Raw genomic sequence first — 22,876 nt, forward strand, 5'->3', positions numbered from 1 at the left:
ACATCTGAAGGCTTATTCTGAAGAGAAGTTTAAATATTAATTTAAAAGACTGCAATAATCTTCTGATGTATTCCTCCACCTGAATTACTCTTCAGTAGTGACTGACTGGGCCTCCTAGACACACAGTATTCAGATCAATAAAGTTCAGCAGGTTACTAAGCAAAAGGCTTATAATTTACAATCTGCTAAATTACAATTAAATATTATTGGTCCTAGCCTCTCCTTTTGGGCTTCAGAGGGGGCTGAAATAAATCACGTCAGACTCTTCCTTTTTCACGTGTTGTCCAGAACTTGATCTAGTCTGTCCCCTATGCTCTTCTGATATGGATGAACTTCACTGTGGCCATCTGTAAATTTGCCAGAGTCTCCTTGATAGGCTTCATAGAGCCAAATAGGTTTGTCACATGGCTGCCTGTTATTTAGTATCCAACTCAAGCTCAACTCAGAACCCTATGGCTTCAATATTTCATCTCTAAAAATTGACAGCCTTGGCCACCCAGACACTCTAGTGTGCAGACCGATAAAGTCCACCAGTTAACAGGCAGCAAGCGTACATATCTGCGCTGTCTCTTTTTGTCTTTTTAAAATTTGTCATCAGGAGGATAAATCCCTGCTTTACTTGCCAGCTGAAGGAAATATTTATTGAGAACTTGTTACATACCAGGTACTGTTCCAAATGCTTTTACATCTATCAACTCATATAATCCTCATAAACACCCTTTATGGGACTTGCGAATATGATCCTTACTTTGCAGATGAAACTAAGTACACAGAGGCTAAGTAACTTTCACAGAAGTTAGTTAGGATTCAAACAGGCAAGGCTGTACCTATACTTCCCTCCCCTAGATCTGCTCTACCGTTTCCATACTTAAGTTACACATTCATTCAAATACATGTAACTGCGGATGCAAAAGATCCATTATGTAGTGACAGCAATAGCACCCATACAAGCAATTAAACCAACATGGGGTAGAGATTTAATGTATAATTTAATATTTAAAGAAAGAAATATACAATTATTAAATAATAAGTCCGAGCAATACTGCTCACACCTTGGAATGGATAAAAACCTCTTAAGGAGCCCATACAGAGGGACCTGTGATTTTGAAGATCTAGGCTGGGTTCCTGGGACTTGGCTTTTGGACAATCACCCTCACGCTCTAGCAGCCAGGACACTCTGATGTACAAATTTTACTGCCCATAATGTGAAACAGTGGCCTAAGGTTTAGAACACAATTCTGCCAAAAAGAATCAGAATCCTATAAACAAGTAGGTTTGAATCCAAATGTCAACGCTGGACTAACCGACAGTCTACAGCTTTTACCCGCTCACCTGCACTTCGAAAGACAGAACCTGAATAAAAATCACAACTTCCGCACGGAAGCCCCGCTTGAATTCAAGGTTAGCTCGGAGTTATTAAAACGCGAGCTTCGCCTGCATCCGCTTACCTCAATTCCGGGGTAGCCCGCGCAGTGGAGAGCGAATGTAGCATTAGTTTGTTCGGCGAAGATTTCGCTGGCGAGTGACGTGCAGCCATGGTTGCGTTCGAAGGTAAAGCGCTCGATTTTAGTGAGGCAATCCGGCTGCTCACAAGCGGCAAAACGTACGAGAAAAGACGAAAACGCCGGGGGGGGTAGATCAAGGAGAAAAAAAAAAAAGAGCTGATAAGACGTGAGTGAAAGGGGCAACGGGGGCGGTGGGGGATGAGCGGGTGTCACAATAAAGGCGATTCGAGTAGAAGGAAAGAGGTATCGGGTGAGCAGAGGGCAAAGAGCCCGAGGAAGGCGAAGGGAGCAGAGGTGCTGTGAGACTGGCAGAGGGCGATTAAGGAGGAAACACTCGCGCCCCGCTCGCCCCGCCCACGGCTCGAGGCCCGAGGGGCGGGGCCGAGCGCGGAGGCTCGCACCCCGGGAGGGGTGCCCCTGACGTTGTCCCCTGGTCCCACTACAGGATTTGCCTTTCCTCTTGATGGGGTCGGGGGAGGAGCCTCTCCCGGAATCCCGCTCGGATTCTAGAGACTTCCTCACCCTAAACTGGAACAGAAGTCCCAAACTGGGCACCAGCGCAGAGTTTTCCGGCAGCCCGGTCGTCCCTACGGGGTCGGCGTCGCCTGGGAACCCAGCCGCCTGGAGTTACACACACCAGGATACCCCCTCCGTGGAATGCCTTGCATCTCTCTGGAGAAAGACAGCAGCATTAACCACTTACTTACCCCGTCTTCACAGTAGACGAAACGGTTGAACCGGATACTTTTCGTCTGGAAGAAAAGAGAAATAGCATGAGATAAAAAGGGTAAAGACTAAAATTCATAGGAGAAATCATCGTCCCCCTCCTTCCCACTCCTTGCTCCCAGGTTTTAAAGATGCTCTGAAAGCAGTTTCCATTTAGGCACTTGTTTCCTATACATCTGTTCCTGTCATTGACGACGTAGTGAAACATTTAATCTTCAGATAGCGCCTACTAGTGCTTGAAACTAAATAAATATAAATGAATATAAAATGATCCTGTGCTAGAGGGAGAGCTGCCCTCCCCACCAAAGTGGACACACTGTACACAGGGCACACATGTGGCAATACCATTTTTCCAATGCTCACATCTGCTCTGTAGCCATTCATTCATTTCACACATGATTGCTTTATTCAGAAATTAGAATAATCAGGTAAGTGGTTACTACTGTATATTTAAAAATCTGAAGTTCACCTTATCCCACACTGGCATCCTAATGCATCTAGCACACTAGGAAGACCTGAAGTGCACTGTCCCCCGGCTATCCTCACTGGTTGGGACTTAGCTCACAAGAATTCCCTCTATTTCTCTTTCTCAAACCCTTAATCACTGCCTTTTTTTTTTATTGTACTGGAGGAGCAGGCTTCAGCAGAGGATAGACAGCCTTGAAGGATATCATGTGTTACCCATCAGTATTTGCTCCTCATCAGCATCTGCACATTTAATTGGTGTGTCAATTTCTAGGTAGTCACTTTAGAAGCCAAAATATTTCAGTATCATTTGTAAATTTTTTGGCAAAATGCTGGGCCATGATTATTTTACAAATTATTTTTCTTTCATTTAAAGTTGAATTTTAGTGTATATGCTTAATCTTACAATGAAAACACATTTTAAAAAATATTTCTTCACTTACCCCCTTTATATATTCTTTCAGGACTTCATAAATGACGTTCTGATAAGTCTCTTTAATCTTCTCAAAGTCACAGTCAGTAAAATTGTAGGTTAGAGCGAGCCCTACCAGTTGCAAGATGAAGATCTTCCTGAAAAAAACTGAACAAATAATAAGGTATCAGGCAATGTACTTGGAAACCCAATCCCACCCAAGATTCACACTAAACTCCTCCACCATTAATTGCTTCTAGGTCTGCAGGGCCTGCCTTAGGAATAGGTGCCCAGGCACCACTCTTTGCCTCTCATTCCCAGTGCACACGAAACCCATGTTTACCCATGCTGTTGCCTTAAGTTGGAGTCTCCCTAGTGCTCCAGAGCTTTCTGGCTCCATATATATAACACCTAAACGCCTACGGGCTCTTTTCTCCTAGGCCAATGATTTTCCTTGATGTCATTCTTTTCCTTTATAGAACTCTGAATTGATGACATAGAAGAAAAATAGGACTAGCCAAATCTATGGAATTTTAACATTAGTAAAATCATCAGGAATTTCCCTCACCTGCCTCCTTTTGCTTTGCCCTAAACCCTTGATATGTGCCTGAATGTCTTTAAGAGATACCCACATCTTTTTTCCACAGGGCTATTTCCATGACCAAACCCCCTTTCTTGGCAAAAACAACCAAAACAGCAGCCACTCTAAAAACTAAGTACCACTGCTCCTACATGCTGTAAACTCTGACCATTTCTTTTGGCCACTTTCAACTAGTGCTTTTCCTCCTTTGTGGCTACTGAGAAAACTCATGTGCTTACTTAATGGGATACTTTGGAGGGTGAGTGCAGCCTCAAGCTTCGACTGCGCTTCATTAAGTATGCAATAGTGCGTGACCAGAACCTTAGAGGGTAGGGACTATAAGAAACTGAAATGAACGGGAAAAGATCTGATAGGCCTCGCCCTCAAAAACTTAACTTTTCGAAGCACCCTTATCAACTTCGTGAAAAAAGTGCTTACTCTTGGGTAACCGGGTACGTGGTCTCCTCTAACAAGTTCTATAGGTGTCAGGAACTTTTAGAATCTCAAAGTCCACAGCCCAACAACCTTCACAGCCCTATTTTTCAGGCCTGCGTTTAGGAGACGGAACGCCAGACTCCGGGAGCGGGGCGGAACGCGAGCGCAGCGGAAGGCGCCGGGCAAGGTGCTGTCCAGCGCGCGGCTCGCCCGGCGGCGCGCACGATTCGTGCGCCCTGCGTGCCGGCGCTTCGCTTTAGCCCCACGCCGCGTAGCTTCGACAGCTTCCCTCACCTGAGGCCTGAGCACTGACACCCGTCTGAGAGACAGGAGAAGCGACGAGTTGCTGAGCTCGGATTTGTACTCGCAAACTCTTGTTATTTCAGAAAAAGGAGTTTAAACGCGGCGAAGTGAGTCAGGGAGAGCGTCCGAAAGGATGCCTAGCCACTTTCTGGGCTCTGGTAGCGTCAATAGAGAGTTGAACAGAAGACCCAAACCCACCCGGCTGCAGGGGGTGAACCCCGCTCCGGCAGAGCGTGGCCCGCGCCGCCCGGGCTCTCCTGACACCCTGCTCTCCTCTTTCTCTCCCCTCTCGCGTGTCAGAGCCTGGTCCTTGGGAAGTTCCTAGGAGTCATCGCTGGAGCCGCCGAAGCAGGGCGCCCCACGTGAGTCCTAGCAAATGTCACAGGCCACGCGGCGCCTGGGAACAGCAGTAGGGAGTGGCGAGGGAAGCGGGAAAAGTACGGACTCGGGGTGGGGGTGGGGTGGACACTCAAGCCAGAAGTGAACTTTTTTTTTTTTAATAAAAGGCGCTCCACAGCCGTACCAGTACAGCTGGACCCAATTCGCTGGTTAAGGCCTGGGAATAAAGGTTGTGATGTTAACAGGAGTGTCAGAAAGCCGCTGGTTCACCGCCGACTTAAAAGATGGGCTTTTCTGGAACCCTTCAAGTCTAGGATTTAATGTCGTGGCAGCATCCTTTAGAAGAGAAATCCTCCTTCCCTCTCCCCGCATCACCAGCTTTCCAGGGTCTTGTGGGATGATGTCAAAGCCTGATTTATTTGCTGTGACAAAAGAGGTGTTTCTGGCCGGCAACTGGAGATTGGGTACGCAGACAGGAGCTAGAGACACAGATTTCTTCACTGGGGTGGGATATACTGATGGGAGCAGGAATGGAAGAAAGCAGCCTTCACCTAGGTTCGACTTCGATTCTTTTAGGGTATAACCTAGATGCCCACCTTCCTTTGTTTCTTCCTTTGAAACTGCGCCTCTGTCGGGTTTTGTAGGGATAAGGCAGACAGGGAGCCTCCTCAATAGGTATCCTGAAAGATGTCTCTGCCTGTTAAACGCTTTGCTAAACACTTGTGCTTGGGGCCCCCAATTTCCTTATCGATAGTTATGTGACCTTCAGTCATATCACTTTTCTGTTCAGGAACACTTGGTAGACTCCAGCTGCCTTGACATTCACAATCATCCTGCCCCGCTTGGCTCCAAGCTGTCTCTCCAGCCTTATCTCCTTCATTCTCCTAGGCGTCTGCCAAAGATTAGCTGAAGTTAATATGCTCTAAAGGTGTCCTGAGCTTTCTTCTTCCCAGCCTTGCATCCTCAGGTGTTGGCATTCTCCTGTCATTCAATGCTCATTTCACTGTATATCTCCTCCAAAAGTGATCTCTTACCTGAATGTGACGTCACTTTCCTTTAAGCCATATTTATTTTGGGCTTCCCTCTTATGGCTTCCATTCATTATGTAATATTTCAGTAATATTTTTCAGTCATGTCTTTATTAGACTGTGAGTTCTTTAGAAACAGAAAATGTTTTATAATAATTGGTTTGCTTCATATCAATTTCTTTTTTCCTAAAAACATTTGAAGTGACTTGCTATAATTGTGTTGGTACTAGAAGGTAAAAAACAGTGAAGATAAGGCAAAAGAAAGATATCAAGGAATAAAGAGGGTGAGGATCAGGCACAGGGAAGGCCACAGATTATTAAGGACTGAAGAATTAAGACAAATTCAAAAGTGAGTTCTGATCTTCCAAACAACCATTGCAAAGGAGAGAATATGATGGACTTCGGGCTTAGCCTCATATACTACTTAATAGATATTCAAATCCTCAATATGTTGAAGTGTATTAACCTTCTTTTAGTATCATTGTCAGGAAGCAAATCATTTCCTGTTGAAAGAACCTCTCTGTAAATGCTGCTATACGCCTGGAATCCAATTATTATGCCTTGCCTGGGGCAACCATTCAGGTGAGGGCATCTCTGAAAATTCCCATTGCACGAAGAGCTCCTTGTTTTTCTCTCTTTCCATTTGTTCAGAAGCTAAAGGTGTGAAGAGTATCTCATGTATAATTTGTGAAATCCTAGGTTAGGTCAAGGGTAGTCTTCCATGTGATAGGAAACAGAAGTGAGATCATTTGTAGCACTCTGAGATTACTCAGAGAGCTTAGCTAATACTCTCACCTATGAAATGGGCCAGAAAATGATCTCATAACACAGCTCTCTTTTCTCCTACCCTCACTAGAAAGACCTCTTCTTCATTTATTTACCTAATATTTTAAATTCTTGTTTTAATAATAGTTCCCTTTCTTTTTCATTCCTTTATACTTTCTCTCCTTCCTTTTAAATTTACTTTTTCCTTTTCTTCTTTTAACTATTCAGACTATTTAAAGTAGCTAGCCCTCATAGGTAACTCCATTTGTGTTTGAAGAAGTAGATCCAAGTTGTCAGGAAAAAAGGATGCTTTTTTTTGTGTTAATAAGTCATAGTATCATTGGACTTTAAAAAATGGAAGGGGTATCAGATAGGTTATTGATGAAATGGGAGAGATCTCCCTCTATAGAGTAAGAAAAGTAGATGACACCAAACTTAACTTGGAAATATTTTAGGAAGTGTAACTATAGACTTTCCCAGCAGATGGGTATTCTTTTGGGCCTGGAAGTAAATTGAATCACTCTAGATCCTCCAGGATGCTGGTTATGTAATTATTCCTTCTTTTGGTTTTCATATACTCATGCAGAAAGGAAGGGCCACACTTTGCAGAGGTAAACATTCTTTCTTTCTTGATATTATACCTTCATTGTTCATAGGTATAGTGTAGCATTTATGTAATATGGAATAGTCATTGTATGGTTTGTGATGACTGCAGCACGTATCAATTTTGTTCATTAATTTTACATTATATAAGCAAGCTTGTTGATCTGAACCATTGATCGGTTTCACCGAGTTCCATACTTCCTCTAAGTATGTCCTTTGGAGACATTTGTAGACTGGAAAATGGAGTAGGGGAATTTCCTATGACAAATGCAAAAAACATCCCCTTTATCTTATTTTATTCCCAGGCTAGTAATACCTGCATAATCAGCCTATATCTGAAAAATGTTACCAGATATTTTTTTAGTTAGGGAGTGAAGAAGGCTAAATATGTGCATGAAAACCTAGTGCTCATTCCTCTGTAAAGAAACAGTCTTAACTCTCAGCCAATTGGAGGCAAAAGATCTTGCTTCCTTTACTGTTTTCTACAATCTAGTAGGAAATGAACAGGGAGAAGATTGTTCAAGAAGGTAGGAATTGAGCATTTCATAGAATATGCTGGATATCATCTATTTTCTCATCCAGATATATTCTTTGCCCTTCCCTGTCCTGCTTTGTACCTCCAGGGAGGCTGACTCATGGGACTGTATGAGCAGGCTCCCTTGACTTCCAGCTTCTGGGAGATATTGGCAAGAGATCAGAGGGGAGGAAGATGGTGAAGTTGGAATTTTAATTCAACTACTTTCTTCCTGTTAGCTCATCATAGATTGGATGCTTTCCTTTCCTGGAGGCTCCAGGTCTTGTTGGTTGACCTTCTCATCTTGCCGCCTTCCAGGTTCTGGTAACCATTCCCACACTTTGTCCCTTTTGGTCTAGGGGTGATAACAGTTCCTTATTCTTTTTAGCCTGGAGGTACTGCTTTATTCCAGATGTTACAATTTGGCTGGGCCAGACCCAGTTTATACCCATTGTCCTGGCATAATTTATTAATAGAGCTTCCTCGTACCCTGAAAAGTGATGCAACTTAAACAATAAATTATATGACTTATAACAACTTCCCTATAGTTCCTTGGTAAACTCCCCTATAATTACCCAGTTGGAATGTGCCACTTGTTTCCTGTGGGACCCCTGACTGATACGGTCACCTACAGTCATCACCAGTATGCCATCACTTGAAACCATCATTTAACATTCTTTTCCTCACCTTTTGTGTCTACCTTTGGCGTCATAGTAGTTCTATAACTTTGGCACAGGAAATGGCAGCTCTTGATATATAATTAAATGCTAGATTTTAGAAAAAAAGTTTTCCTGCTCTTGACTGTGAAAGATGAGTTATAAGAAATTTTGCAATCTTCTTTTTTTTCCCCCCAAATGATACGTCTTCCTCATAATATTGCCAGCCAGGGTTTGCCAGAAAGCTCCACACCTACTTGACTCTATTGTGTAGTTTTCTTCATAGTTGAGACCTCATTGTTTATGTATAAAAGGATCTTAAGAAAAGCGACCATTATGTGAGTTAGGTGATATGTGAGGCAGATGGTAGCCATTAGCTTATTTCTTATCTGTTAAGAGGCCATCCAGTTAATTATATGCTTTATGGTGAACCTCACTACTATCAGTAATGATATCTGGGTTGAGTGATCACCCTAAGTATTTCCTCTCTTAAATATAATAAACTCTGAACAACCATTTTATGATCATGCCTCATTAAGGTCTACTTTCTTCCCATAGAGCTGGTCAGGGTTTCTTAGAAAAGGTTGCCTGAGGATTCTAGAATCCCAGAGCAGTGGCAGAGGTGGAAGGAGGAAGAAAAATAAAAGAAGGAAGAGACTGAAAAGTTGAGGATGATAAATAGACAGCAAAGAAATTTGGCATCTGAGAATTTGGCCTGGGGTGTGTCCTCAGGTGGGACTATCACCTAGAAAAGATGCTGTGAGTTTAGAGCAGGTGGTTAGCAAACTACAGCCTGTGGGCCAAATCCTGTCCACCTGTTTGCTTTTGGAAAGAAAGTGTATTGGAACACAGCTATGCTCGTTTGTTTATAGCATTGTCTCTGGCTGCTTTTGCTCTGCAAAGACAGAGTTGAATAGTTGAGACAGAAACCATCTGTCCTGCAAAGCTTAAAATGCTTGGTATCTAGTCTTCCACAGGAAGTTTACAGACCTCTGCTGTAGAGAATATTACACATAGCCTTATAGTAGTTTGGCTGTTGACTTTCTATAGTGCTTTCAATTCTTTTACTGAAAAGAAGATCATTAACAGTGTGTAATGGTCCTATGGCCCCAAACCAGTACTTTCTCCATGACCATAGTCTTTCAGTCAAGGGGTTTTTTCCTCCCTTTTGTTCTGACTTCTTACCCTTCTTCATCAAAATTTGTACTATAAACTTCTAATTCATATTAAGTATCTAGGAATATCGATTGATTATACTCCCAAGTTCCCAAGTCCTTTCTCATGTACTCCTAACAGTTTTAAAGTTTCACATCTCTTTTAGAAAATATTTGTTCCAGAAATGCATTTGAAAAGAAGAGATGGAGCCTACAAACAAAGATACACAATGAGTACATCATACTTTGTTATTTTTACAAAACTAGGAAAGAACCTCCATGACTCGCTATCTCAGAGAATATAGGGTACTACTCTCATCTATTTGAAAAAAGAGAATTACAGAATTGTAGTGTAGGTGTTACTCTTATTAGAAGCATGTGCCAGTATACAGCTTCATTGTTATTTAATTTAATGAAGAATACTTGCTTTTCCTCAAAACCTCCAAACTTCTCTGATAAAATGAATTGAGTTACTTTTCCCATGTACTTGTGTAAAGTCAGAACTTTTTTATTGGTGACTTTTCTTTAAGAGATTTTTTCTAGAGGACAATAATTTTTTAATCTTGGTAATTTCTGACATATGCATTTGAATTCATGCATTCATGAAGCTGATGCTTATATCTGCATTCAACTTAGGGGCTAGCATATTGCCTCATTATGTCTTAATGTAACTAAATTCTATTTAATATTTATTAAGCTGTTAGTTGCACTGAAGTAAATCCAAACATTCAGATAATGCCAGATGGTATTTTGTTTTATAAATAAACGACTAAAAAAACCCACGAGATATAATAATTTAAACAGTATAATGGGTCATTGAGTAGTCAGTCAGTTTAAGAATCAAGAGATGAAGGCATATGGTCCTGACTTTGACTTGGGGCAGTTTGCTTACACATTCTGTTTTCTCTTTATGTCTCACTGGGATGATTAAAGGAGGAATTAATATATCTAAAAGCCCTTGAATATTTGGAGAGGCCAAGCTGTGCGTTTTATGCGTTAAAATGCAGAAGCACTGAGCACACGAGTCTCCATTCATCTTAGATAGACTGTGCACCATGAGGTGTCTCAGTGGGAGTAGTCGCCGTCCCCTGCACTGGAGAAGCAGTGTTCCTGAGCAGTTCTGTAATGATCAGGAGTGAGCATTTATCTCCTGCAAAGGGCTTGGAGCGACAATCTGCATGAGTTATTATTTTTCAGTTGCAGAGCAAGGCTGAGTATCTGTTTTCCTCTGCTCAGGATGTAATAACACGATACCATAAACTGGGTGGCTTCAACAACAGACTTACTTCTCCCAGTTCTAAAGGCTAGGGAGTTCATGATCAAGATGCTGGCTGGGTAGTTTCTGGTAAGAGCTCTTTTTCCTGGCCTGTAAACAGTTGCATCCTCATATGGCAGAAAGAGAGATCATCTCTTTGGTGTCTTTTCTTGTAGTGACACTAATCCCATCATAAGGGATCAACACATAAAACCTAATTACCTCCCAAGACCATCACACTGAGGATTTGTGATTCAACGTCTGAAATTTTTTTAGTGTGGGGAGGGAAATTCAGTTTGTAATATGCATATCTATCTCACAAGTTGTAGAAAAGCAGTACTCCGTAAGTAGAAACTAGGGTCTAGATCCTGGAGGCCAGAAACTTCTACTTCTTTTCAGTCTCCATGATAAATAGAAAATACATATTTTTTGGAGTATTGGAAAAAAGTACTAGATGAAATCATTAGAATATTCAAATCATCTTTATGTTCTATATTTTAGGCAATAAGAATTATTTTAAAGATACAGAAATTGTAGAGAATAACAAAACATCCATATCCTGGCTAGCCAACTCTAACAGTTTTAGCATTTTGCCATATTTGCTTTAAATTTTTTTTGAAAAGAAATACAACATTACAGATGCAATGCACTGTGGACTAGCTAATCATATTATATCAGTGTTAAATTTTCTCATTTTGATCTTTATACCATGGTTATTATTTAGGTACAGGAGCACTATTTGTGCAACCTACTCTCAAATACTTCAGAAAAAAAGTGTGTGTGTATGTGTGTTGTATAGGGAGAGAGAGAGAAGAGTAAGAGGATAGAGATGAAGAAATAGATTAAGTGAGGAAAAGGGTATCTGCTAGTTCTTTGCTCTAGTCTTGTAACTATTTTCTGTTTCAAATTATATGAAAATAAAAACCTGCAAAAGAATTACAGATACAGTTGAAGCCTCTGTATCTTCCATAATCCCGTTATTACTGTTCGTTCCCCAAAGTAATCATTACTCAGAATTTGGTGTTTATCACTTTCATGCATGGCTTGGTAATTTTTTAAACAAATATTATGTGTTCAAAAACAATATAGTTTTAAAAAACTTTATGTAAATACTATTCTTTATGTATTCTTCCAGAGATATTATATACATATGTACATATGTTGATGCATATCAGCAGAATGTTATACATATCTGTTTACATCTGTTTTCATGCAAATGGTAACATTGTTATACATATACATATTATGAGCCCTCTTTACTTCAAATAATAATAAGCCTTAGACACTGTTCCATATTATTGCATAAGAGTTTTCTAGAATTTTTGTTGTTTCATAGTATTCTATTTGTATGTAAATACCAAGATTTATTTAAAGTTTCTTATTTTTATGAAATTATTTTCAATCTGCTATTTGAAACAGTGCTTCAGTGAATAACTTTGTGTGTCATCACTTAGCATATTTTGCCCATGTGTGAATTATCTGTAAGATAAATACCTACAAGTAAAATTGTAGATTCAAAAGGTATATTCATTTGCAATTCAGGTAGACATTATTTATCTATCTACATATTTACCTATCTATCTATCTATATCATTTATTATCTGTCTATAGAGGTACCAATAACAGAGTCTCACACCAGTAACATATGAGAATGTGGGTTCCCAGTCAACGAAAGATGTTATCAGAATTACTGATTTTGCAAGTTTATGGGTGCAGAATTATTCTTCTTTGTGGTTGCTTCAGAGTTTATTATAAACAGCTTTAATTTATATATGCATAAGGGTCATTTGTATTTCCTCTCATGTGAGTTGTGTGCCTAAATGCTTGTCTGGTTTTCTAAAAGTTTTTTAGTAGTTTTGTATTAAATTGAAATAATTATTTATAAATTAGGGAAATTATCCCTTTGTCATAAAAATTGCCAATATTATTTTTAGGTTTGTGATTTGTCTTTGACTCTGCTTATAGTGGTTTCTGCTGTAGAGATTTATTTTTAAAAATTCAATTGAATTAATCAGTACTTTTTCTCATGTCTTCTTTTGTGTCATAGCTAGAAAACATTTTCCTACTCTGGGCTTAAAACAAGGAAACAATTTTTGTTCACAGTAGTACTATCATGGTTTCAATTTTTACATTTAAATCTTTGATCTTTCTGGAATTTACTCTGGAATAAGGTATAAGATAGGCATCTACCTTTTTCTAAACAGATGGTTATCTGAATTTTGAAGAATTCATTTTCTTCCATTGATTACGTAGACATATCTTCCAGTATAAAACCACTTTAATTATCATAATTTTATATTAAAATTTATTCCTGAAAATATTTTTTGCTCTGAAATGTACTTTTTCTAATAATAATAGAACCATCCTAGCTTTTGATTAATGAGAGCCTCATATATCTTTATCTACATTTTTCTTTTGAACCTATTTATGTCTTATATTTAAAGTTGGTTTCTTATAGGCCTTGTTCTTTTTATACACTCTGACAGTCTTTGCCTTTCAATCTGAGTACTTATTTAGACCATTTATATTTAATATCATTATTGATAAGGTTGAGTTTGAATATCATTCTGCTATTTGTTTTTCCCACTATACCACATTTTCTTGTTTCCTTTTTCATTTTCTCTACCTTCTTTTGAATTAATTCAGTATTTTTTAGGATTCCATTTTATCACTGTATTTGCTCATTAGCTATGGTTCTTTTTGTGTGTCTGTGGCTGCTTTAGAGTTTATAGTATGTATCTTTAGATTATTGCAGTACACCTTCAGGTAACATACTATTTCATGTATAGTATAAATATGTCATAACATAGTATTTCTATTTCCCTCTCTTGGCTTCTGTCCAATTGCTGTCAGATACTTTATTTCTACACATTTTAAGACCCTGCATTGTGTTATTATTTTGTTTGAACAGTCAGTTTTCTTTTAAAGCAATTTTTAAAATAAGAAAAATTTATCTTATATATTTATCCATGTAGTTATTTATTCCTCTGACTTTATGTAGGTCCCTATTTCCCTCTAGTAATAATTTTCCTTCTGCTTGAGGGACTTTCTCTAGCATTTTTGTAGTTCAAGTCTTCTGGTAAGGAATTCTTTCAGTATTTGTATGTCTGACCTGCTCTCCCCCTCCCCTGGCTTTTTTTTTTTTAATTTTCAAAGATACTGTGCTGAATATTTTTTCTTTCATTATTTTAAAGATTTGCTCTAAAGGATTGCATTATTTCTAAAAATAAATCTGCTGTTATCTTTGTAACATAAGAATGAACATAGAAAGATTTTAAGATTTTTTTTTCTTCATCATGGGTTCTTTTTTCCCCTGTTTTATGGAGATATAATTGTCATATAACATTGTGTAAGTTCAAAGTGTACAAAGTGTTGATTTGATACAATTATATATATTACAAAACCATTACCACCGTAGTATTCGTTAACACCTGCATCACTTCAAATGATTATTTCTTTTTTGTGGTGAGTACATTTAAGCTCTACTCTTTTGGAGGCTTTTGAGTATATAATACAATACTATTAACTATAATCACTATAGTTGATAGTTGCTGTACCTTAGATCCCCCAAGGAAAGCTTGGATAGCTATATTTGTATCAGGCAAAACAGACCTTAAGACAAAGACTGTAATTAGAGGCAAAGAAGGTCACTGTATAATAAGAGGGTCAGTTATCAAGAGGATGTAACACTTGTAAATATTTATATATCCAACATAGAAGTACCTAAACATAAAAAGCAAATACTAATAGACCTGAAGGGAGAAAGAGACAGCAAGACAATAGACAGTAAGGGATTTTAATACTCACTGTCAGTAATGGACAGGTCATTTAGACAGAAAATCAATAAGGAAACACTGGACTTAGGTCAGACCAGATGGACTAACAGACATTTACAGAACATTCCATCCGACAGCAGTGGAATACACATTCTCCTCAGGTGCATATAGAACATTCACCAGAATAGATTGTATGTTAGGCCACAAAACAAAGTCTCTCAGGTGTAACAAGACAATAATTTTCCGCATCTTTTCCTGCCATAGTGGTATGGAACTAGAAATCAGTTACAATAAAACTAGAAAATTTATAAATATGCAGATTAAACAACCTGCTCCTGTACAATCAATGGGTCAAAGATGAAATTTTTTAAAATCTTGAGACAAAGGCAGATGGAAACACAACATACCAAAACTTATGGGATGCAGCAAAAGTAATCAAAGAAGGAAGTTTATAGTGATTAATGCCTGTATTAAGAAAAAAAGAAAGACCTCAAACAGCCTCTTCATCACTGCTTCTAAGTTACTTGGTTATGATATGCACTTTAATGTAGTTTTCATCATGTTTCTTGGGCTTGGGTTTTGTTGAACTTGAATCTGTGAGTTCATAGTTTTCATCAAATTTGGAAAATGACCATTATTTCTTCAAATATTTTTGTTTGCTCCTATGGGAACACCAATTATATGTCTGTTGAGCCACTTGAAGTTGTCCTGCAGTTGAATGATTTCTTATGCATTTTTTTCAATGTTTTCTATCTGTTTCATTTTGAATTATTTCTGTTGTTATATCCTCAAGTTAATATTTTTTTCTCCTGCTTAGTCTCATATGCTGTTAATGCCATCAAAAGTAGTTTTTTCCATCAAAAGTATTCTTAACTTTAGCTGTTGCATATTTTTTGTTTCTAAAAATCTGATTTGGAATTGTTTCTATATCTTTTATGATTCTATTTAGCAAGCTCATTTTTTCTCTATCTTATTAAACATATAGAATACAGTCGTATTAACTATTTCATGTCCTTTCTAGTAATGATTTTATCTCTGTCATGTCTGGATCTGTTTCTGTTGATTGACATTTTTCTACCCATTATTGGTGGAATTTTTCTTCTTTCTTGTATTTCTAGTAATTTATGACTGGATGATGATATTGCGAATTTTACATTGTTAAAAGTTGGATTTTTTAAATTAACGTTTATTCTTTGATCTGTAACATAGTTAATAACGAAGTTTTATTCTTTTGAGTCCTGAATTTAAGCTTTGTTAGGCAGGATCAGAGCCGTCTAGGGCTATTTTTACCCTGGGACAATGACTGCAACTTTCTGAGTACTCTAGTTGGTGAGCTATGAATTATGAGCTTTTCCATTTTGGTCAGATATTATTCCTGGCCGTGTGTGAACCCTAGGGATTATTCCCACTGCTCCTTTAGGGTGATTCTTTTCCTGGCACCTGGTGTTATCCTTGCATGCATTTGCCAATCAGTACTCAGCTGAAGGCCCCAGAGGGACCCACATAGTGTCGTTATAAAGAAAACATGTTTGGAGTCATACAAACTTGCTTTCTTTTTAAAATTTATTTATTCTTTTGGTGAGGGGAGGTAATTAGCTCTACTTATGTATTTACTCTTAGAGGAGGTACTGGGGGTTGAACCCAGGACCTCATGCATGCTAAACATGCACTCTACCACTTGAGCTATACCCCTCCCCTCAAACTTGCTTTCTAATTCCAGCTCTGCCAGTTACTACCTGTGTAATTTTGGTAAACTTACTTAAATTTTCTTAGCTCATGTTCTCATTTTAAAAATGGGAATAATAATAATTTAAGTGAAAAATAGTAATACTGACTGTGCAGTAATAATGAGTGTGTAATAAGTGTTGCTTGGGGCTAGCACAGATCCTGGCACATGGTAAGTTTTAAATGCCACTATAAAAGTGAATGGACGTAGTGAGTGATGTTAATAGAATGTAATTGAATAAAGTACACTGTTCAGAACTTGCAGAGAAAATTTGTCAGCAATAGTCTGTAGTTGATTAGAATAACAGAATTATTGCTTTCCAATTCAGCTCCTTGCTCAAGATGTGCCAAAGAGATAAAAGAAAGTCACTTTTTCACTTTGAAGAGTCTTTGAATCTTAGTGCAACTTCTCATTTTACCCTGTGTAAATGTAATTTTTCTTTTGTAATTTTTTCAACGTACTCAGTATTTTATATGTGTGTGTGTGTATGGAAGGTTAAATTACTTACCATTGGCCACAAATTGTCAACAGCAGAACTAATACTAGAATTCAGATATTTTTCTGTGTCTCCAGGCAGTCTGGCTGGAAGAAGTAGAAATATTTTTTGTTTAAAGATACCTGAATAATTTTTTCTTGATTCATCCATCTTAATATTAATTTTCCAAAAGCTTTAACTTGGTTTTATGTTGCCTTGGTCGTTGCAACTTTGCTTGGTTACCTTGCCATATTTGGAATAGAAATTTGATCTTATTACTGCTTTATTATCTTGCTCTGTTTGATTATAAAAGTTTCTTTTCCCAATTCTGTTTGTTTTTCATTCCAACATTGATTATTGAGCCATTATTGTTTGTTTTGTTCCCATATTTCTCTTGCTTTGCTTTATTTCATTTCACATTGTTTCAGAGGTTGACTTCTGGCAAGCGCTGCTTCAGTTTTGTGTAGAGAATGATGGGACAGCCATGCTTGAAGCTGATCTGTCGGTTTGGCTTTTGCTCTGGCTTCCAACTGCTCTAATGTATGGCTTTATTCCTTACCTCTACCCTTTCGCCTCATCTACCTTATCTCCCTTCATTTAGAGTCTCTTCATTACAGTCATCCTTTTCCCTGTCTCCTCCTCCTCCCGTAGGATTCCAATGACTGTCTGCTGCCAAAACACCAGTGGATGGCAAAGGAGTAGTTATGGCATGGAAAATTGTCTCCGTCCAAAATCTGCTATTCCTTTCTTGAAATGTGCTTTGTTTTCTTGCATTTTTGTTTATTTTAAATTTGATTTTGCCAACATTAATTTTGTATTGTACAAAATTCACATTGGCTTGAACCATTTTCCTTTCCCATTTGCTTTTTACTGTTTCAATGCTACATTTACTTTCTCTGTTCTTTGCTTCTGCTGCCATTTCTGTTGTTGCTTTTACTACTTACCTAGACCAACTTTTGCTTTGTGGTGCAGCAGGTGTTGATTTTTCTTTTATTTTCACTCCTATTTAGTAGTATGGAATTGTATATTATTATCAGTAAATTATTAAGCAGGTTATCTATGGGAATGTTAGCAGATATTTCATTTTGCTCATTAATAGATTTTGGCTCAGATGCATTTGCTTCAAATCAATAGTTTTTATTAAGTACTTTCCAAGTTTTTCATTTTCCTTAATACTATTGATATTAAGGTATCTTTAAGAAGTTTGCAGCCTTTTAGAAGTGTGCACAGGACATCAATATATATGTATAATGAAGCACTGGAGAGACTAGTGTGAATAAATATTATAAGATGTAAGAAAAAATGAAAAACAATGTGGATTTGAATTATTCTTTAAAAAAATCCATGGTTGATAGTGGTAGAATAGTAGGATTGGAGAAATTAGTTTTACTGGATGCAAGGTCATTCATTATACTGGAATCCGACATAAGCTAGTTTACAAAAAACTTAGAAGCCATTGATCCTAAAAGATACCGATCTTTTGGATGATTTTTAATTTCTCACTATGATTCACTTAGGTACCATTTCATCAAATCCTATTTGTGAATGTAGGGGAGACTTACAAATGTTTTCCAAAACCTATTCTTTTCTTCTTGACATTAATGAAATTGGGACTGGAAAGTGATTGCCCAGGTAGACTGTATCTCCTAGCTCTCTGGCAGCTAGACTTACTATGCTCTGTTACATGAGAAATAATTAAATTCTTTACTTCTTAAGTGACTGATCTCTGTTCTAGAATCTGGTCTACCTTAAATAACATAGTGGTATTCTTCCAAAATAGAACACAAGTATGATAAACCCTCTAGCTCTAAGATAAGTAAGACTGCCATATGTTTTGATATAATATTCTGAGGCATGTTCTATCTGGAGAATTGTCAGCTCCAATTTTAACTGTTTAAGTCTCATGGCTAACATCTATAACTCAGTCAAACTCAAGACGTCCAAGGGAGCCAATACAACTATCCTCCTCAGCTTCAACTCTTGTGTCCAATCAATTTTGCCTTCTGTTACTTTTCCCTGAGCCACGTTGTCCATGACAAAATGTTTAAGAAGAGGTAATAGTTCTGACCAATGTCTTAAACTGTGCTTGTACTGAATGAATGACTGAGGCTCTCTCTTGTGATTACAACATTGGCTCTAGTCCAGGCTGTTTCTTTGGAGCACTTGCTGACAGCAAGTTAGTAGTGGGTTCCTTAAATTGTATCAGTCCTGAGGTCCTGGAGCAGTCCTACAGGACCTTGGAACCACTTTTGAGTCCATGAGTATGAAGTGTATGGCCAACTGAAATACAACTGCAGGAGATTTATGTCAAAGGCTGTAACTGGTTGTTCTGTTGTTTCCACAGTGGATGATTAGTAAAAGTAGAGAGAAAAGTAAAATTGAGACCAATAGATTCTGTCACTTGATAGCACCTGGACAGAGATTTGCTGGGAAAGGAAGTTGACAGTGATAACTAAGGAGAGATAAGAAGCTTTAGGATTATTTTATGGACATCTCCCATCCCTGAGACACTTGGGTATATATTTAAAGAGACCCCATTTTTCTATATATCAAATTTCTTAACTGTAAAATAAAGGAATTTAATAGATTGATATCTTTCAGATTTCAGAGTCTATGTTTCTATAGTTTTTTTTTTCTACACCAGTGTTCAAATGGACCAGAGAAAAGGGGAAAGACATTAAATATTTACTGGCTTGTTTATATTAGTTTCTAGCCAATTGTTTTATTGATTAGTAGTATCTGTTTTATTGGAATTAACCAGTTACCAACAGGTAATTTTGAGAAGAGCAGTCAGATAGATGTAGAGTATCTATCTATCTGTCTATCTTTTATTATATGCCAAACCCTGCTGTAATTACTTTATAAATATTATCTCATTTGTGTCACAACAATCCTATGCAGTAGATACTATTATTTCCCCCATTTTACAGATGAGAAAACTGAGGCATAGGGAGACAAAGTAACTCTCCAAAAGTCACACAGCTAGTGCCTGGTGGATTGGAATTCAAGCACTCTGGCTCCAGAGGCAGTGATTTTAAGTATAATATTATATTGACAGAAGAAAAAAATAAAGAAAAAAAATCCGAGAAGCCCCCATTTGATAAAGGACAAAAGACAAAAACACCTACTTGCTTCCCATCTTATCCTTTAAAGTGCACATATGCACACAAGTATGATTCAGAATAAAGTAGTACATACTAGAACTTATGTTGTCACTGTGCCTAGAATAGTGTTATGATCATCACATATGCTATCCATTTTAATCTTCACAGCTGCTCTAGGATGTGATGGTATTAGATTAAACCACAAAAAATTGCCCACCTTTGACCATTTCTGATTTACAAAAATGGCAGTATCGTAAGAACAGTAACAGGCTGAACCTTAACTACTGAAAGAACAGGAGCGCAGCATGGTTATGTTGCTTTTCCTAGGCTATGTAGATTGTGCGTGGTGGCACTGGTAACTTTAAATAAAGTTTGTCGGAGTCAAGACCTCTGGCTTCTAACCAAAATGCTGTTCTGCTTTTGCATATGCTGTTCTATAGAACTTTCATGATGTATATATGGCTATGTATCCTACTCTTCTGTTCCCTTTGTCCACGCACATGTTTGCACATACTCAGAATGGTACTGGTTGCTGTGGCTTCTTGTTTAACATTAAGGTCACTGTGGGGCCTTCCTACTCAAAGTACAGGCTGTGGATCCGCAGCATTGGCAGTACTGGATAGAAATGCAGAATCTCAGGCCCCACCCAGGATCTCTGAATCAGAAACTACATTTTAAGAAAATCTCCATAAATGTACGTAAAAGTATAATAAGCACGGCTGGGACATTCTTAAAGCCTGTCTAAAGGCATAAAATTTTGGCAGTTCTCACCCAAAGAGGAAAGGCAGTATAACATTCCTTAAATGGAAAAAATGGGAATGGAATGTACCCTATCCAATATAGATGATTCTTACACATTCAAATAGGTAGGACTGTTGAGAGGAATTTTGCAACATGTTCAGAAAGTTCAGATGTTGGGATCCCTGCTGAATGAGAAGTGAGGTTTAAAGGTCTTATCCAGGTGGCCAACCCTCTGAGGCTTCTTAATTCATCTGTCCCTCATACTGACCTTCTAATTTGCTCTGTCCTCACCTTATGAAAAGTGAGCTCCATTCCTGAAAATGCTGGCAAAGATTTCACCTTTTGTGGGGTTTAAAAACTAATGTGCTAAAAAGTGTGTAAGTAAAAAGTTTACTCTAATCCAAGGGGATTTACCCAACTCTGATTCATATCCTATTAACTCTAGGGAAAGCCTTCACCCATGCTGATAGAAAACTCACAGGAAGAAGTTACTGAGTTAGGTAGAACATGAATCAGGCCTTGGAAAATCCCGGGAGCTGGAATTAAAAGTGTTGGGAGGACCCAGCTAGGATTTCGGCCTGAGCTAACAGGTACCAAGGATAATGAAAATGGCCGAGGGGATGAAAAATGTGCTGAAGCAGTAGGTCAGGCCTGTGTAATGAACTGAAGCAGGCAAATCCCCCCGACCCACCCCAGTTTAACAAAACTGTGAATTACTACTTCGCAGATAATAAGAGGAAAGAGAAGGTAATGAACGTCAGTTAAGCAACTCTGTTGCTTCTAGCTGGATTAGGCAAAGGAAGTTTATATGCTGGCAAAGATTTCATATAAACCAATTTTATTCCACCTGGTGGCTCCACCATTCCCTAGGGCCTTTGAGAGCATCCAGGTTCCTCTGCATCTGGCTGCCAAATGAGCAAAGAAATAGTAAGTAGAAGATAATACAGGATATTTTAGGGGCTAGGCTTCACAGTGGTAGAAAATATTAAACCAATGCATAGATAATTGTCCTAATATTAATCAGCTTTGTTTATTTTTGTACATAAATGGAAATAATTATTGTTGTTTCAGTGGTAATTACTAGCACTTATTTCAAAATTTCAATGGTACAAAATGGTGTTCAGAGAGAGTTTTCTGCCAAATGCTCAGTTCCTCTCTTATGAGGCTATCAATATTACCCTTTCCTTGTGACTTTTTTCCCCAAGAGATTAATTTAAGATTTCTTTGCCCAACGATAGCCAACTATACACATTATTTTGCACTCTAATCTTTTTGCTAAACATTATATCCTGGAAATTATTCCACATCAATATCTATAAAACTGCATCATTATTTTTAATAGCTTTGTAGTGGTCTGTTGGATGTTTGGATCTTATCATACTTAACCAATCCCATATTGATGGACATTTGAGTTGTTTTCAGTCTTTTGCTTTGACATGTCCGTGTGATGAGAGAGAGCAGTTAAAGGTAGAGACTTTGGAGGTAAACTGCTTGGGTTCAAATCCCCAACTCTGCCAGTTATTAGTGGGGAAGTGACTACACATGCTGTCCCTCTGACACAGGGAAAGCAGTGTGCAAGGGTGGACTACTTTTATTTGAGTTAAAGTATCTCTAGAATCAGTTTTCAGAAGTGGAATTGCTATGTCTTTGGGTATGTGCATTCAAAACTGTGACAGACATTGTCAAGGTGCCCTTCAAAGGTTTTTACACCTTATGAAAGAGTAATAGTGCCTTCCCCTCCACAGTCTCTCCCCCAGTGAGTATATTGACTATGTTGGGAAACAAGCCTTTAATTTTTTTCTTCTGTTTATCAACCAGTTAAAATGCTTACCACTAGCAAAGCTGGGAGATAATTGAAGGAGAACCCAAAACTGAAGAATAGGATTAAAGTAAACTGCTCTCCATTTTTTCTAGGGTATATTTTATCATGCAGAAGGAGTTAAATATAATTCAGTTTTCATCAGCCTAAGGCTATGAAATTCCAGTAAAGCTTCAAAATCCTTGTCTTAGGAGGCAAAGATCATCTTTTTCTTCTCCCACATTTCTGTTCTCTCCTTTCTTGCACGGGGCTAGACTGTATTACTCAGTTGCCTGGCATTGAGGAAAGTCCATGTGACTAGTCTGTGGCAACATAAAGTAGGAGAAAATTGTGCACCTCCTGCCAAGCCTAACTCCTAAAATATCCTGTATTATCTTCTACTTGCCCTTGCTTTGCTCATTTGGCAACCAGATGCAGAGGATCCTGGATGTTCTCAAAGGCCCTAGGAAATGGTGGAGCCACCAGGTGGAAGAAACCTGGGTTCCTGTATGACTC

At 38.2% G+C, this 22,876-nt stretch overlaps 1 protein-coding gene across 1 annotated transcript in view; it reads right to left on the bottom strand.

The window, feature by feature from the left end:
- The window catches only part of TSLP (thymic stromal lymphopoietin), a 29,378-nt gene that overhangs the window by 1,406 nt on the left and 5,096 nt on the right, over window positions 1-22,876 (bottom strand). The window contains exons 2-4 of the mRNA XM_072958928.1: window positions 3,140-3,276; window positions 2,213-2,257; window positions 1,449-2,126 (exon numbers count right to left, since the gene is read on the bottom strand). Coding sequence (XP_072815029.1) covers window positions 1,449-2,126; window positions 2,213-2,257; window positions 3,140-3,276 — 860 coding nt within the window. The remainder of the gene's footprint in view (window positions 1-1,448; window positions 2,127-2,212; window positions 2,258-3,139; window positions 3,277-22,876) is intronic.

This window comes from Vicugna pacos, chromosome 3 (genome assembly GCF_048564905.1).
Source record: "Vicugna pacos chromosome 3, VicPac4, whole genome shotgun sequence".
Lineage (NCBI taxonomy): Eukaryota > Metazoa > Chordata > Mammalia > Artiodactyla > Camelidae > Vicugna > Vicugna pacos.